The 17,912-nt window shown below is 45.7% G+C and overlaps 1 protein-coding gene across 2 annotated transcripts in view; it reads right to left on the bottom strand.

The window, feature by feature from the left end:
- The window catches only part of OLA1 (Obg like ATPase 1), a 410,460-nt gene that overhangs the window by 249,055 nt on the left and 143,493 nt on the right, over positions 1-17,912 (bottom strand). For both annotated transcript variants that reach the window (XM_030209701.1, XM_030209702.1), the window contains exon 5: positions 4,489-4,664. In XM_030209701.1, coding sequence (XP_030065561.1) covers positions 4,489-4,664 — 176 coding nt within the window. The remainder of the gene's footprint in view (positions 1-4,488; positions 4,665-17,912) is intronic.

The following is a 17,912-nucleotide window of genomic DNA, read 5'->3' as shown; positions in this document are numbered from 1 at the left end:
AGCTGGACAGGGTGCTCGCACTGGAGGTCGGAGCCGAAGCACCCTTCTAAGAAACCGTGCCACATCTGGGTGAGCAGCCAAAGACACGCCTTCCACCTTACCACGAAGGGAGGCCAACGCTGCCACCTGCACCCGCAGGGAATTATAGGCCAAGCCTTTTTGTACACCTTCCTGCAAAAAGTCCAGAATCGGCGAGACAGGAGCCCGCATTGGAGCAATGGCTCTGGAAGCACACCAAGACTCAAACAGGCACCAAATCCTGGCATAAGCCACGGAAGTGGACCGCTTGCGGGCTTGCAGGAGAGTGGAAATAACTTTATTGGAATAACCTTTATCCCTCAATTGCGCCCTCTCAATAGCCATGCCGTAAGACCAAAGCGGCCGGCGTCCTCCATGGCTACCGGTCCCTGAGTCAACAGGTTCGGTACCAGAGGTAACGGCAGAGGAGCCTCCAGGAGCATCTGTCGGAGGTCTGCATACCAAGGTCTCCTTGGCCAATCCGGGGCGATGAGGACCACTTCTCCTGGGTGCAGCCGAATCCGCAAGAGCAGGCGCCCTATCAAGGGCCATGGGGGAAACACATAAAGTAGACCCGGAGGCCAGGGTTGAGCCAAGGCATCCAACCCCGCCGAGCGAGGATCTCTCCGTCTGCTGAAGAAGCACGGGACTTTGGTATTGGCACTTGTCGCCATTAGATCCATCACGGGCTTGCCCCATTTGGCACAGATCTGCAGGAAAACTTCGTCTGCCAGATTCCATTCTGCTGGATCGATCTGATGCCTACTCAGATAATCGGCCTGCACATTGCTCTGACCTGCAATATGAGCTGCCGACAGACACTGAAGATGCAGCTCGGCCCAGTGGCAAATCAGTTCGGCCTGCGCGGCTAGTGCTCTGCACCTTGTTCCGCCTTGTCGATTTATATAGGCCACCGTTGTCGTGTTGTCCGACATCACTCTGACAGCCAATCCTTCCAGGGTCACTTGAAAGGCCAGAAGCGCCTGAAACACTGCTTTCAACTCTAGGCGGTTGATGGACCACTCCGACTCCTCGGGTGTCCATAGACCCTGGGCATGCTTCCCCTTGCGGTGTGCGCCCCAGCCCTTCAGGCTGGCATCTGTTACCACCAGGCACCAAACGGGGAGCGTCAGCGGCATTCCTCGCCGCAGCATGCTGTCCGAGAGCCACCACTTCATGCTGAGTCGGGCCGCAGGGAGCCAAGTAAGTCTGCATTGGTAATCCTGAGAAACAGGAGACCATCTCCGGAGTAGGGAATACTGTAGAGGTCTCAGGTGCGCTCTCGCCCAGGGTACCACTTCCATCGTGGCTGTCATCGATCCCAGCAGCTGGACAATGTCCCAAGCGTGCGGGCGGGGCATCCTCAGGAGCAGACGGACCTGATTCTGAAGCTTGCACCGCCTTAGCTCGGGTAGGAACACATAGCCCGAGACTGTGTCGAACCTGGCCCCCAAAAACTCTAGAGATTGTGAAGGGGACAGGTGACTTTTGGCCATATTGACGACCCAGCCTAGAGATTGCAGTACTGAGACCACTCTGGCTGTAGCTTGTAAGCTCTCTGTTGCAGAGTCTGCTCTGATGAGCCAGTCGTCTAGGTACGGGTGAACCCTGATACCTTCTCGCCTGAGAAAAGCAGCTACTAACACCATTACCTTCGAAAAGGTTCGGGGAGCTGTGGCGAGGCCAAAAGGCAAGGCCCTGAACTGGAAATGTTTTCCCAACACCGCAAACCTCAGAAACTTCTGGTGCGGGGTCCAAATCGGTATGTGCAAGTAAGCTTCTTTCAGGTCTAGAGACATGAGAAACTCTCCTGGCTGTACCGCCGCAATGACGGAGCGCAGGGATTCCATGTGGAAATGCCGCACTCTCAGGGACTTGTTCACTTCTTTTAAGTCCAGAATAGGGCGAAAGGACCCACCTTTTCGCGGCACCACAAAGTAGATGGAGTATCGGCCGCAGCCTTGCTCGGCGGGAGGCACCGGGGTCACTGCCCCTAACTGAATCAGACCTTGTAAAGTCTCCTCCACCGCCGCCCGTTTGACGGCAGAACCGCATCGGGACTCCACAAACACGTCTCTTACTGGGGCGTTTCCATCTCTGATCAGGTCCAGAACCCACTGATCTGAGGAAATCTTGGCCCACTCCTCGACAAAGAGGGAAAGCCGTCCTCCGATGACAGGCATCGAGGAGAGGGCCGGCGCACCATCATTGAGAGGGTCGCCCCTGAACTCCTGGTCTTGAGCCACCGGCTGAGGAACGCTTGTCCGAGCGAAAGGAGTTCCTTTGCTGACCACGGGCACGTGAAGTGAACCCAGCAGAACGCCCCGGGCGGTACCTTCTAGCTTCACGGAAGCGAGGTCTGTACGAGGAGTGGACCGCCTGGCCCTTAGAGGAAGGCCTCTGCCTATCTTCGGGCAAGCGCTGGGGTTTTGGATCACCCAGGCCTTTCACAATTTTCTCCAACTCCTCACCAAATAGGAGAAGGGCTCCGCTCCATTTCCGGGCTGAGCCACTGCCTGTTGCAGCCAAGCTAGGCAGGCTCTAACAGCATAACAGCTGCATGCAGACGCCCGAACAGTGAGACCTGCAATTTCAAAGGACCGTTTCAATGCTGTTTCCAGCCTACGGTCTTTAACATCCTTCAGGGCAACACCTCCTTCAACAGGGAGGGTAGTTCTCTTTGTCACCGCAGTGACTAGGGCATCCACTGTAGGCATTTGAAAACGAGCCATATGTCCCTCATGCAGAGGGTATAATTGCCCCTTAGCCCTGGAAACTCTCAAAGGTCCCTCGGGGTCAGCCCACTGAGCCGAAACAAGCTCTAGGATGGAGTCATGCAAAGGGAAGGCCCGAGCAGCTTTCTTGGTACTAGCCATCCTGGGATTACCCGAGGAGGCCATGCCACTGTCAGGATCTTCAATCGAGAGGGCCTGCAGGGTATCTGAAATAAGCGCTGGCAGCTCATCACGGTGGAAAATCCTCACCGCGGAGGGATCATCCAGATCCTGTGGTAAATCCGCACCTGACTCTGGTTCCTCAGACCAAGAACGTCTGTCAGAGTTCTCCGAATCCTCACACCCCAACCACGGGGGGGGAAAAGGTGCACCACAATCTGAAGGGAAATGAACCCTTCTGCGCTTATCTTTAGGCCAAGCATCCGGGAAAAAAGCCTCACTGGGCAGTCCCAGGCCAGAATCCATCGGGGGGGGGGGGGCAATCAGAGGAGCCTCAGGCGACCCTTGAGGAAGGGCTCTTTTCATCATGTATGCTTTATGCAGCAAAAGCACAAAATCCGGGGAGAAAATCTCACCCTGGGAACCCAAATCCTGTCCGGTGCTAGCCACTCCTGAAATAACCTCATCTCGAGGTGCCCCACCCGGCTCAGGTTTCTCCGTGTCCACGGAGGCCGCGCCATGCGGTGTAAGCAAAATGGCGCCCGCTGCCAGCTCAGAGCGGGAAGAAACATCACTCGCCATGCTCGGGCCGGCTCCTACGCCAGTACAGCACGATTTACAGAGCCCTGCTGCTGATTTGCGCTTGCCACAAGTGGAACAGAGCTTTACATTGTCCGCAGCCATCGCCGAAAAACGGCGGTAAAATCCAAGATGGCGGTTTCGCGCCAAAATCGCCCCGATCGCGGGCCCACCCCGGAGGAGTTGGAAAACACTCTTACCTCAAAGGATCTAGTGTACAACTACGATCCTGCTGAAAATCAGGTCAAAAACCTCTGTTCCAGCGTCTCTGCGTTTAAAAATGCGACGCAACTTTTTTTTTTTTTTTTAAGCTGTGAGGAAAGCAGAGGTATTGAAGACTCCGGAGGCTCAGATGAGTGGGAAAGGCAGGGAAAGGGCGAACCTATATGCCTGCATCCACTGTTGGTGGGTAAGGACAGGGAAAGCAAGGCAATATGTCCACATCCACAGAGGTATGGGTAAGGCAGGGAAAGGGCTAACCTATGTGCCTTTAAAGTGAGGCTGCTATAGCCTCCAACACCCCGGTTAACAACTGGCAAGCCAGGAACCACCTCCCGGCAGATTTTTCTGGAGCTCGAACAAGCTGCAGCCACCCTGCTAGGGGAGATAGAGAATACTGAAGAGGCAGTGGAGCTAGCTGGCCAAGAGGGCACTGTGAAAGTTTGAGTGCTCTCTATCTCCCCTGCTGGTTGATGGACATAACCCATACGTAATGGCTTCATCTGCTTGATGACAAGGAATATACAGTTTAACTTCAGCAGCACTTCACAGACAAGTATAAATGAACATGTATTTCAAACAAAGCCACCCCCCTCAACCACAGTTTTGCTAGAAAAGCTGCTTCAGGGAGGTTCACTTAACTAGCAGAGAAAATGAAAGTTAAAAAAAAAAAACAGCAGTTGTATTTTATAAGAAAACATTTTTGGACCCTTCTGTTGGATATCATTTAACATAAACAAAATACATTTAGAAACTAAACTAAACAAACTTTACTTACGTATTCAGGTTTTAATTTCTTGTCACCTCCTCGAACAGCCACTTTTTCAAGTTTGTCTAGAATAGGAAAGATCATTTCTTCATCTTTGAGACGAAGTTCCTCATGTATAATCTCAATATCACGAACAGGATCTACACTTCCTTCAACGTGAGTGATATCATCATCCTCAAATGATCCTAGAAACAAAATACAAGTATCATAAAGTAAGCATGCAGACATTGAGGATTAATAAAGTTTGTGCAGACTTTGCCATAGTTATGATAGAGATCACTGAATGTCCAGGTCTGAACTCCATCATGAAATTTGATGACTGATTGCGGCTGCTGATCCCAAGAACGTACTTATGAACTCAATCTGATGGAAATGCCTCCGCAATTAAATCAAACAGTACTTTTCCCATTCATAATAGAATATTTAACAACTCAATCTGCAAGCACAAACATGAGGACTCAACAAACAGGTTTATCTTCCAATGTCAGAAAGGATGTGGAACGGCATTTTAGAAAGGATGTCCAACTCAGAACGTCACATATGGGCATTCATTTCTCATGTATTTTACAAAAGGACCTGCCAACATACATTCTATTTTGAAATACAGGAGAAATGGACATTCATGTGCTGGTGATGTCCAGTACGAACATCCGTTTTACAAACTGGAACATCCAAATTCTGAAGAAGACAAAACAAGGGATATGGCCATCTGTGGCAGAATAGGAATTTCCATGTTATAAAATACCAAACCACTGCTGTTATCACTGCTACCGCTGATCCTATTCAATAATTAATTGAAGGCATTGGACCATCAGAGGTGCAAGCCTGCTTGTTTATATAAGGGTAACTGTCACCTTATTTCGTTATTAGTCCATTAATTTTTTTCTATTAACTTCATTCTATGACCTTCTCTCCAATTGGTTATCAATTTATGCTATTTACTCATCTTTATACGTATTAATGTTTGCTGAATGCATTTGCTGTGCCACTTAGAAGAGAATTAGCCAACAATTCATGTTTCACCTACGACTTCTGGCTCATCATTGCCCTCATATGAATGAGCAGGCTTGCACTTCTGATGGACCTATACCTTCAATTAACTGTTGAATAGGATCAGCAGTTGCAGTGATAGCAGCAGTAGTTTTGTAATAGTTACTTCTGGATTAATAGTAATTAGAGTTACAGCCACCCATGATTATGTTATTACATATCCACATAGATGTCCATGAGGAGCAGGGGGTAGCTTAACGGTTAGAGCAGTGAGCAGAGATCCAGGAGACCTAGGTTCAAGTCCCACTTCAGCTGTTTGTGATTTTTTTTTTTATACTGTGAGTTCTCCAAGAACAGAAAAGTACCAATTGTACCAGAAGGTATACCACTTGCAGGTTTCTTATATATTCAGGTACTTTTAAGTATTTTTCTGTACCTGGAGGGCTGACAATTAAAAAAACACAAAGGGCTGAAGTGAGATTCAAACCTGGGTCCCTGGGTTCTTAGCCCACTGCACTAACCACAGGCTACTCCTCAAATCTAAAGAGAGGTCTTTAAGAATGTAAAAAAGATTTTAGCACCATGAACGCCCATAGCTCCTGAAGCTGTTACAGAGCCCGGTATCCCTCCTTAGTTTCACACTCTGGGGAGAGAGGGGACAGCAACCACTGGGGGAATTAAGGTGACTTGCCTTAATCCTTCCAGTGAACAGCTACTCTATCAGAGCACCTTTCTGTAACCTGGACGTACCAAGTACAAGGTCTAAATAACAACATCCATTTTTGGGGCAGACTCCCTTCCCCTTCTGAAATCTGAGTTGGACATCCATATTTTGGATACTCCTTACTTCTGCCCAAAACACAGCCCCTTGCCATAAGGAAACACAGCAGTTTTAGGCATCTATATCCTGGCTTTATAAAATCGGGATTTGGATGTCCATGCAATATGGATTTCTAAATGCTGATTTTCAGACATCCAAATAACGAATAGAACTTCTAAAATAAAGGCCACATTGTGTCATTAGCCATCATTTCAGCCCTTATTCCAAATCCCTCTCAGCAGTACCACAAGTCTTGCTATCTTTCCTAATATCAAACAATAAACCCTTTTATGCACATTGCTCAAGTGACCTACCCTACCATCATGAATTAGGATCCACCCAGTTCTCCGTGAAACATATTAGGAAAAGATAATGAAGGCCTGTAAATGTTCTGGTAGAAAATTCTACTGGAAGAATCCTATAGAGATCTTCAGAGACTGCTGGATTAGAGGATCCTAGAACAAACTATTCTCAAAATATCAAATGAAGACCACCATACAGAAGACATATTTTTCCAAGCATATCTATATAATTTTTTATGTTGGCCAACATATACATATGGGTATCCCAGTTAACATCTTGTACTGCAGATTATTCTTTTAACACAAAGTAAAATAAGATTCAATTGTAAAAGTTCAGATTAAAAATCTAATAGAAAAAACAATACAAACAAGTCTGCATTTTTTCAAAAATGTGGCATAAAGTTCTAGGAATGAAATATAGACATTCTGAACCACATCAATGGGGTTTCCATAGAAAAAAGGGTTTAAAAGGAAAAATGCCTGAAATCAACTGGCAAACCTCTTCCCCGCTTCAATCTACTTTATCTCTGTGGTTTTGACGGTGATTAGATAATGAACCACTCAGACACACAATTTACACAGCAGCTAATTTCATCGGCCTGATTTGAGGGTATGGTTTTTAGGGGGCCATCAAAGAAGCAGATGAAGGTGCATTTGTCATTTATGAATGACAACCATTCACACTGTCTGAACAAAATGGTGCTGGCCCTTATTAGAAACACATGCTATTATCACATATTTAAAGTGCAGTTGAAGCCGTAATTTCAAATTGCCAACTAGAAACATAAGAGTAAAACAACCAGATATTACGGAAGCATGTGTGCTGACTCTGTGCCCTTTTGAAGACCTAGTATGGCAACATAGGGTTTTGCTCTTAAAATTTCCAGATTAAAAACTAGTAAAAAATGAATGGAACAAAATTAAACTAAAATAGGGAAAAAATCATAATGAGTAAATATAATTTTATATCATACCTTAATTTATCTGTAGTGTACCATAGATAAACATCAGAAATAGACAAGAACATGTTGGACATCACAATCCAAAACCCCAACCAATGGAAAACATCTGGATTATGACTAAGACCTTCAGAGACTGACATTTTCTGGTACATCTCGACTAAAAAGAGTTTACATCAGGGAAGCCTTGTGGTTAAGGGGCAATTTTACTAAGGCTCGTAGGTGGCACTAAGGTCTCAGGCCCAAAATGGACACGCGCTGAGTTTTATTTTGCCACACTTCCATTTTTGGCCAAAAAAAGGCCTTTTTTGCGGGAATGCTGAAAAATGGATCTGCAAGCGTCCAATACACACACCTACATGAGCACAGAGCATTTTTCAGCGAACCTTAGTAAAAGGGCCCCTAAGTGCTGTAGGTTGAAAATCATAGAAGCCTGCATGCCAATCCTATTTCTCCCACTGATACGCCTCTATTACTTGAGGTACAGAATTAGATTGAAAGTCCTTTGGGGCAAGAGCCTATGAACTGTACTTGCCTTCAGTTTAGGTTTGTAAAGGCAAATAAATTCAAAAATCTAAATGTAATAGCTACTTTTTCAAATATGATTTTATACAAAAAAAATTAAAAAGGCACAATATTGCATTTTGGAATATTATCACTTTTACAACATTCTCAACCAAGAATGAACCCAGAATATGAACATCTGTACAAAGAGTAGGCAACCCAATGCAGCAGCAGAAAAAAAAAAAAAAATCAGTGTTTCATTCTATGGGTCCCTTTCACTAAGTGCAGTAAAACCTTGGCTTAATGCATTTTAACGCAGGACTTTCCTACGTGCTATGCCCAGATTTAACCGGGTCCTTTTTCAGGGCTTTTTCTTTCTTTTTTTTTTTTATTTGCAGGTTGTACACTACTGCTCCCATTTGCGTTTGGCATCTGCCAAAATTAGGAGGCACTAAGTACTCCTACATTAACTTTGCAGTATTCAGTTAATGCATGCTAATTAGCTTGCTAGAAAACACAGGAATGCCCATTCCCTGCCCATGACATACCCCTTCCAAAAATATTTGTAAAATATCAGTAGCGTGCAGGTTAGCACATGTTAATAGGCAAAATACCACCAAAACACTTAACGTGTGGTTAGTGTGCACAAACAGACTATCACAAAAACACATTAAAGGGCTTGGGGTCCTTTTACACAACTGCAGCAAAAAGTGGTTCATTCCTATTCACTGACTAAGGTTATTTTTACCACAGAAATAAAAGCCTCAGCTTTCTATTTTTTCCATTAATGGCTGTGCACGTGTTGCCATTAACATGTGGCTATTCTTTAAAATTACCACAACAGAACTTACTGCCACCTATTTTGTAGGTGACAAAGATTCCAGCAATATCTGTGTGCTGACCAGTTAGCGGGCGGTAATGTAGATGCACTAACTGGTTAGTGCAGGAATACCCACTCTCCACCCCGACACGCCCCCTCAAAAAAAAAAAAAAGACAAATAATTATTTAGTGCACAGTTAGCGCAAAAAAATATTGTGTATATTTTTGCTGCTTTAGGCAGTCATTAGCACCTTATGCAGCTTAGTAAAAGGACCAATTAATGCCCTTCAGTAAAAGTGCCCCTATGTTACTTATACGAATGATAGTTTTTGTTTTTTTTTAATTGGTTCATCTAGGCCATCTCTGTCTTTATACTTTAGAAATCTGCAACTACAGATTTGGTCTGTGTAAAATGCAAGATCAGAACTGAATTGCAACAGATTAAAAACAAAAAAAAATCTACTGCTAAACTGTATTATTTTAAATATGGCACAAGACGAAGAGTGACAATAAACACCAAGGTGCACTAGTGTTTTTGGTGCGCACTAAAGCAAAAGACACCCATAGACTCATGAATTAGGGCATGTGGAGTCCAGCTTTTATAAATTCCTGGAGAGAATAATTTGAGAACTTTAATACGATGCTAAAAGAAATGTGGCCTAATTTACAAATAGTTCCCAGGCACACTTACAATTTGTTCTACAATCTCTATATATAAAAGGCACCACCAACGTTCTAAATGAAGCCTCCAGCCGGAAGTGTGAAGGGGGAGAGATATCCGGTTTCCCCATGAGTGTCTGCCCCGCCCTCACTCTCTCTGTAACACAAACAGTGAAGGAAAACACAGAAAAGTACGAAATCAAATCGCTCTCTCTGTAACAGTGAAGGACTCAGAGGGGAAGGGGAGAGAGGGCAGAAGCCCTCACTATCTCTGTAACAGCACAGCAGGAAACTTAACACTGAAGGACTCGACTCCAAGGGGGGAGGGGACAGAGAGCAGAGGAGAGACACAGCACAGGGGAAGGGAGAGAGGGCAGAGGGCAGGGACACACACACTCCCACATGCACAGGGCCGTGCCTAGGGTCTCTGGCGCCCCCCTGCAGACTATCAGTTGGCGCCCCCCCCCCCCCCCCCCCGTGAAAATTATCACGCCCCCTCATGAAAATGATCGCTCACCACTTGCCACACTGAAAGGAATTGTCAGCAATTTTCTTAGAAACAAATTGCTACACATTGCAAAATAAGATAGCAGATGTAAATTCTCAAAGTGGACATATTCCAAACGCTAAAATGAAAATAAAATAATTTTTTTCTACCTTTGTTGTCTGGTGACTTTCTTTTTTCAACCATGCTGGTCCAGTATCTGATTCTGCTGCTATCTGTCCTCTTAACTCCATTTCCAGGGCTTCCTTTCCATTTATTTCTTTACTTTTCTCCTTTCTTCTTCATTTCTTGCTCTATATCCATTTCCAGCAATTTCTCCTCTCTCCCTGGGTCCTGCCCTCCCATCCATGTCCATTCTTGTCCCTTTCTGCCCTTCCCTCCTCCATCCATAGCCAGCAATCCTCCTCTCTCCCCTCCCCTCCATTTCCAGCAATTTGTCCTCTCCCTGGGCCCCCATGTCCATCCTTGTCCCTCTCTGCCCTTCCCTCCTCCATCCATAGCCAGCAATCCTCTCTCCCCTCCCCTTCCAGCAATTTGTCCTCTCCCTGGGCCCTGCCCTCCCATCGATGCCTCTCTGCCCTCCCATCCATGCCTCTCTGCCCTTCCCTCCGCGCCCTGGGGCCTTTAAATCTTTTACTTCCGGTCGCAGCAGCGTCAGTGAAAGCAGAGCGCTGCCGACGTCTCCCTTCTCTTTGCGTTCTTGGTTCCCTCAGTGTCCGCCTTCTTCTGACGTCAGAAGAAGGCGGGACACTGAGGGAACCAACGAGTGCAAGGGAAGGGAGACGTCGGCAGCAGTGGCGTAGCTAGGGTAGTTGACACCCGGGGCCGGTCATTTTTTTAACACTCCCCCCCCCCCAAATCCAGTACTAGGCATACCGAGAATACAAAACACTCACGACCTATCGAGCAATTTTACCATACCATAAGCAGTCGTTTCTACGAGTCACACAAGGAAAAGGAAAGCATCTTAAGCACTACAGTGAGCACTAGAACATCAATTCACCTATTGTAAAACGAAACCAGACAGAATAGTACAGATCGTCGATCCTGCACAGTCAATGCCAACTGAAAGCCATGTCTTTTTCACAAACACAGATACACCCTAATCCACTATAGAATAAGTAATCATAAACTTTCTATTTAGACAAAAATTAAACTGAACCCCCGATGCCAGACTCTGCATACAATGCAACACCACAGAAACAGAAAATGTCTCCTAGTACTGTGCAAAATATAAAGACAGCAGATGTAAATTAGAAAAAACTAACAAATACCAATCACCACTTTACAAATTAACAAATAGAAATAAAACAAATACAGAAAATAAAATAATACCATTTTATTGGACTAATACATTTAGCTTCCAGAGGCCAAAATCTCCTTCCTCAGGTCAATACAGTATAGTGCTGTTACAGTATCCTATCCTGATCTGAGGAAGGGGGTTTTGTTCTCTGAAATTAAGTCAAAATGTATTAAAATTAGTCCAATAAAAAGATTACCTTATTTACATGTTCTATTTATAAACATTTATTAACACAGCTAAAATACTATATCCTAAAGCAAAATAATAAAAATATATATTTACAGTTTGTTGTCTTTGGTTTCTGCTTTCCTCATCTTCTTTTCACCGTCTTCCTTCCATCCAGCATCTGTCTTCGCTCTCTCTCTGCCATCCAGTGTCTGCCCTCTCTAATGTCCCTTCCATCCACATCTGCCCTCTATTTCTGCCCCTTCCATCCACCATCTGCCCCAGTCTGCCATCTCTCTGTCCCCCTTCCATCCACCATCTGCCCTCTCTCTCTCCTTTCCCTCCAGCATTTGTCCTCTATCTCTGCCCCTTCCATCCACTGTCTGCTCTTTCACTCCCTTCTATCCACTGTCTGCCCTTTCTCTCTGCTCCTTCGATTCAACATTTGCCCTCTCTCTTTCCCCCTCCCATCCATTCAGGGTCTGCCCTCCCTCTCACTCCCCATTCCATCCAGGATCTATCCCCCCCCCTCTCTCAATGCCCCCTCTTTTCGGCTCCCAGTTCCCACCTGCGGCTGCCCCTAGTTCCAGATCCATTGATTCTCCCATCCACCCCTGCCCCAGGCATGACCCCATTCTCCCTCCTGCTCACTTTTCAGACCCCAGTTCCAGATCCATGCCCCTTCTCCCATCTGTCTCCCACCCAGTCCCTTCTGCCCATCCAAGTCCCCCTAACCCCATCTGTCTCTCACCCAGTCCCTTCTGCCCATCTGAGTCCCCCTCACCCCATCTGTCTCCCACCCAGTCCCTTCTGCTATCCAAGTGCCCCCACCCTCACCCCATCTGTCTCCCACCCAGTCCCTTCTGCCCATCCGAGTCCCCCCTCACCCCATCTGTCTCCCACCCAGTCCCTTCTGCTATCCAAGTGCCCCCACCCTCACCCCATCTGTCTCCCACCCAGTCCCTTCTGCCCATCCGAGTCCCCCTCACCCCATCTGTCTCCCACCCAGTCCCTTCTGCTATCCAAGTGCCCCCCACCCTCACCCTGTCTCCCACCCAGTCCCTTCTGCCCATCCGAGTCCCCCTCACCCCATCTGTCTCCCACCCAGTCCCTTCTGCCCATCCGAGTCCCCCTCACCCCATCTGTCTCCCACCCAGTCCCTTCTGCTATCCAAGTGCCCCCCACCCTCACCCCATCTGTCTCCCACCCAGTCCCTTCTGCCCATCCGAGTCCCCCTCACCCCATCTGGCTCCCACCCAGTCCCTTCTGCTATCCAAGTGCCCCCCACCCTCACCCCATCTGGCTCCCACCCAGTCCCTTCTGCCCATCCGAGTCCCCCTCACCCCCATCTGTCTCCCACCCAGTCCCTTCTGCTATCCGAGTCCCCCCCACCTTCACCCCATCTGTCCCCCACCCTCACCCTGCCTCGTCTTCTCCCTGCCACCCGGTCTTTAAAAAGAAATTGCCAACGCGATAGGGAGCGCAGCACCCCGTGTGCAAGTAAAAGAAGCGGATCCGATCATCTCATTGGGCCTTCCTTCAGTCCCGCCCCAGAGGAAATAGGAAGTTGCGTAAGAGGAGGGCGGGACAGTGAGGGAAGGCCCAATGAGATGATCGGATCCGCTTCTTTTACTTGCACACGAGGTGCTGCGCTCGCTATTCGCGTCAGCAATTTATTTTTAAAGGGCTGGTGCGGGGGGGGGGGGTGCCAGGAAGAAGAGCAGCGGGAGCGGCGGCACCCCCCTTTCTGATGACACCCGGGGTGGACCGCCCCCACCGCCCCGCCCTTGCTACGCCATTGCTGGTCGGCAGCGCTTTCACTGACACTGCTGCGACCCAGGTAAAAGATTTAAAGGCCTTGGCGGCGCGGGGCGAGGGTAAGCACCGCGGCGGCGCCCTCCAGAGGTGGGCGCCCCCCTGCTGCGCTTACCGCATCGGCACGGCCCTGCACCTTGCTAGCCCCCGTTTCATTTGCATCAAAAACGGGGCTTTTTTACTAGTATACTATATATGAGTCTTTCAAACATACAAATTGTAAGTGTGCCTGGGAACTATGTGTAAATTTGGGTATACGGTAATCCCCACACCATGTTAAACATCTCATGTTAAACATCATTGTTAAAGGAAATAGACCGTTGGCCTCTGTTCCCATTCTATAGTCTCTGCACTTTATAATGCAGACAACAAATGGCCACCAGTTCAGTTGTTACTATGTGATAAGGGGCTGAGCTATTTTCATTTTGCTCCTTTGTGTTTTCAGTTCAACTGAAACCAGCCTGTATTGTCGTACAGAACCATGAGGCTTCATGTGTAGCCACCCAGCAGTTTTCCCTATTTATCAATGGCTCCCTTTTCCATCTAGTTCAGTCAGCACAGTGACACTGCAGCTTTCTCTATAACCCCAGTGTGCATGCACTTAATCTAGCCACTAGACACTACCAGTGTGTGATCATGGAAACTCACAGCCCCACAACATCCCCAGTCCCAGTTAGCCCAAGGACCAAATTCTAGGCCTGGGAATCAAACCCAGGTCTCCAGTATAGCTCCACTGCCATAGTACAAAAAAGAAAAAAATGAATCCCATAGTAACATTTCCCACATGAAAACCGCATGCTACTGTCATAATACTATTTTACCATGAGCTAGTAAAAACTAAAAAGAGAATGACAGTTGTTACCTTGTGGCTTAGGTCTTCAAGAGCTTCCTCACTGAATACAAAATCAGTTCTGTTGAACGTTCTTGGAAAATCCTCTCAGTGATGCCCCACAATTATTGTGGTACTTCTAAAACTGGAAAATGTCCCTAGGCTCATGCCACTGTTAATCCTTTCAATTTAAGAATAAGTTCATGGCTGACAAAGATTTCTTATCTGAATAAAATGGAAGCTACAATGGTTCAGCTATTTATTTTATTTATTTAAAAATTTACAGACCACCTAAAACTAGGTGGTTTCCAATAAAACATTCACAATCCAATACACATCATGGAACAAATACAATACACATCAAAATACACAGTCACAAATTCCCCATAACATCATCAGAGCATATTCAAAGAAAAGCAGCCACAAAAATTCTAGTCTTCAATAATTTCTTGAACTGCACAAAACTGTTCTCTTTTTCTGGTAGGGCAGGGGCCCAGTTTTCCTTTTTAAACTCTTATTAGATAAGATCAGATACATCTGTACAGCAGGTATTTATATATTCAATGTTCAAAAAGTATATTACAAAGATACTGCATGATCTCCCAAGTTTTCTCCATCTTCTTTTGAGCTTCCAGGACTAGGATCTGGCACCAAGAACCTTCATATACAATGACCCTAGGATTGCCATGTGAAATCTCAGTTAAATGGAATTGTCAGAATCCTTTCCTGATAAGATATAAGCAGCTGCAGTTGCAGCATAACACAGCTGCACATCTTAGAGAAGGAAAAATAAGTTCAGACTACATTAATCCAATTTTGCACAGTCTGCACTGCATCCTTGTGGATGAAAGATTACATTTAAAATTCTGTGTGGTTTTTATGTTTCTTCACCAAGGCATACTGCAGTACGTAGCAAATATACTCTATCAGTATAAACCAGTGTTTTTTTATTGCAAGACCCAGGGGCCAGAGCTGGTCCGTAAGTGTGGTTTCCTAACTCAATAATACACTGTTAAGAACATAAGAATAGCCATACTGGGGCAGATCAATGGTCCATCTAGCCTAGTATCCTGTTTCTAACAGAGGCCAATAGATCACAAGTACCTGGTAGAACCCTCCCCACCAACTTTGTCTAGAAGCTTTCTGCTGGCACTGTCTCCAACTGCTCTGTTTTTCTTCAGGACTGTGAAACTTTCAGTAAATTTGAGTTATACAACATATACACTCCCAAGCTATTCTTGCAAGACTATACAAACAGTCGAGAGGTTCGACACCTTGAGGATCAAGCTTCCTGAAAGCCACATGATTCTGAAAGAAAACAGAACAGCTGTTCCAGAGGTAGTGCCTGCCGCAAGACTGAGAAAGGTCAGAGGTATTAAACCAGGTGAAGATACAACTTGGAGGGATCAGAGACAGGACTGATGATAGCTGACTGGAAGGAGAGGTTGATGGGAGTCGAGACTGATTAGGATAGGCCTGGGGGAAAGTGTATATTAGGAGAAGAGGGTGTCAGGGGAAATCTGGGTTGGGAAAAATGAGTTGAAGGACAGAGAGTCTGGAGAATCAAACTTCATTCTGGACTGGCTACATCATTGGAGAGGAACACCCCCCCCCCCCCCACCCCCAAATCCTGTATCAACCAGGGCTGTGGGCACCATCCACTTTATCCAGCACTGGTCCTAGTTCTCATGTTGAAGGTTTTTTTTTGTTTGGTTGTTTTTTTTTTTGGGGGGGGGGGGGGGGGGGTTTGCTACCATGGCTCCCGCTTCACAAACAGTGACAATCACTGGTATAAGCCAATGCAATCTTTCAAATCATCCTAACAGACCCTGTTGGCATGCGGTTTTCAGCTCTAAAACTAGTGAGGGCAAAGGGTTGCATGTTCTGTTTTGCCCAGCAGTGTGGAACGCGGATCCTTTGGAGGCTCAATTAGAGCCTAATTACCTTAGGCTCTGCAAAAGAATTACGGTCTCTTTTACAAAGTTGCGCTGCTGATTCTCGGTGCGGCAAATGAGAGGAAGCCCATTAAATTCCTATGGGCTTCCTCTCATTTGCCATGCAGGAATCACTAGCGTGGCTTTGTAAAAGAAGCCCTTAATGCTTGGCTATTTGAGCAAGTTTTGGGGTAGTCAGTTAAAACATGGATTTTTTTTTCTCAGCTGTATACAGAGATGGTTGAGGGTGAAGGTCAAGTTCTATTTGAAAGCTACTGACTGCTCTAGTAAAGTGGATGGAAGTTTGATGCTAAAATAAAACACAGATCTGCTGACTGAACTGTAGGCATTTGTCTTGGGTAAGAATTAGGATGGGGAGTGATGAAGGGTATTTTATTTTTATGTAAAAAAAATTTTGATGAGATATGTTGAGTGCATTATGTGCCATGATTGTCTTAGCGGAGAGAGGAGGAACATATTTTCACTGGGAACAGTTTGGGAGTGCTGGGGGGGAGATTTCACTGGGTTTTTTTTTTTAAACACAATTACTGAATGAGGTTTTGTTATAACCCACTTTGCACCATTTGGTGTGAAGGGAGACAATCGAATATAAATGAATAAAGAAGTTTACTTAGCCCAGCCACTGCTTCAACAGTTCTCAGATCTGGAGAATATACCAGGGCTCCTCTTGAACCTTGCAACAGTATGCCCTAATTTAGCTACTAACCCCAGAATTCTATATATAGCATGTGTACAACTAAATTGCTAAACAAGCCATTAACTATGAATTAATTGGCATTAATCAATTATTTAAGTTAACTGGCACTAATTTGGATTTGCGCATTATTCTATAACACTGAGAACCGAAATCCCATACGTGCAAAGGGGCGTGGCCAGGGGCATTCCAAATATGTGTGTGCAGCATTACAGAACAGCACCATTTATGACAACATGCCATGAGTTGGGCACCAGAATTTACATCAAGTTTCAGCTGGCACTAACTACAACACAACTTTAGGCATGGAAATTGGCTTTATGTGCTATTCTGTAAAAAGCGCTCATCCCAGAGCACCCTTTATAGAATACAGCTTAGCGACAATTTTTTCCGGCGCCATTTTTGAGCATGGTTTATAGTTCCTGTTTAAGTGTCACTACTGTGCAAATAACCAGGACTCCCTTCTCCACGATCTACAAATGCTGGCTGTGTGGCATCCCACCGGGCATCAATCACAGGTCCCTCCAACATGGCACTGAGCCACCGGGCCTGTCCTGAATGAAAAAGCACAAAGCAGTACCGCTTGAAATTTTAAGTACAGTAACAATAGTTCAAACATTACTTTTTTTTTTTTTTTTTTTAATAATATAGATATTGCTCTTCTGATGCTCACAAACACTTTCTACCACATAGTATCACAAATCTTATTACCAGAATGCTGGCAAAGAATGCAGCACTGCTTACGTGCTACACCTATGTCAAGATCTGATGACTGTATGTTATGTATTCATCTGAACAGAACCACTACACTTAGTTGCAGGCTATCATCAACCAATTCATTCTCTTGCTAAAATCAAGTCATCCAATTACTCCTTGACTAATCAAGGCTGTTTTGGCTTTTTCTTTTTTAAAAGGTACTCAACAGCATAAACAGTTCACTTACAAGAAATGGAAAGGGGCTAATCAGCAGAATTATTGTTTTGCTGCTATAATTTGCAGTATTTAAATTTAGGTGCTGATTGGACTGAAAGTTTTATAATATTGCATATGAAACTAGTTTAATAGAAATATGAAGCCGTCTAAGCAAAATTGTTTTGCTTCAGACAGAACAG

The sequence above is a fragment of the Microcaecilia unicolor genome, chromosome 7 (genome assembly GCF_901765095.1).
Source record: "Microcaecilia unicolor chromosome 7, aMicUni1.1, whole genome shotgun sequence".
Taxonomy (NCBI): domain Eukaryota; kingdom Metazoa; phylum Chordata; class Amphibia; order Gymnophiona; family Siphonopidae; genus Microcaecilia; species Microcaecilia unicolor.
Note: the sequence above shows the minus strand (reverse complement) of the source record. Positions and strands in the feature narration are given on the sequence as shown.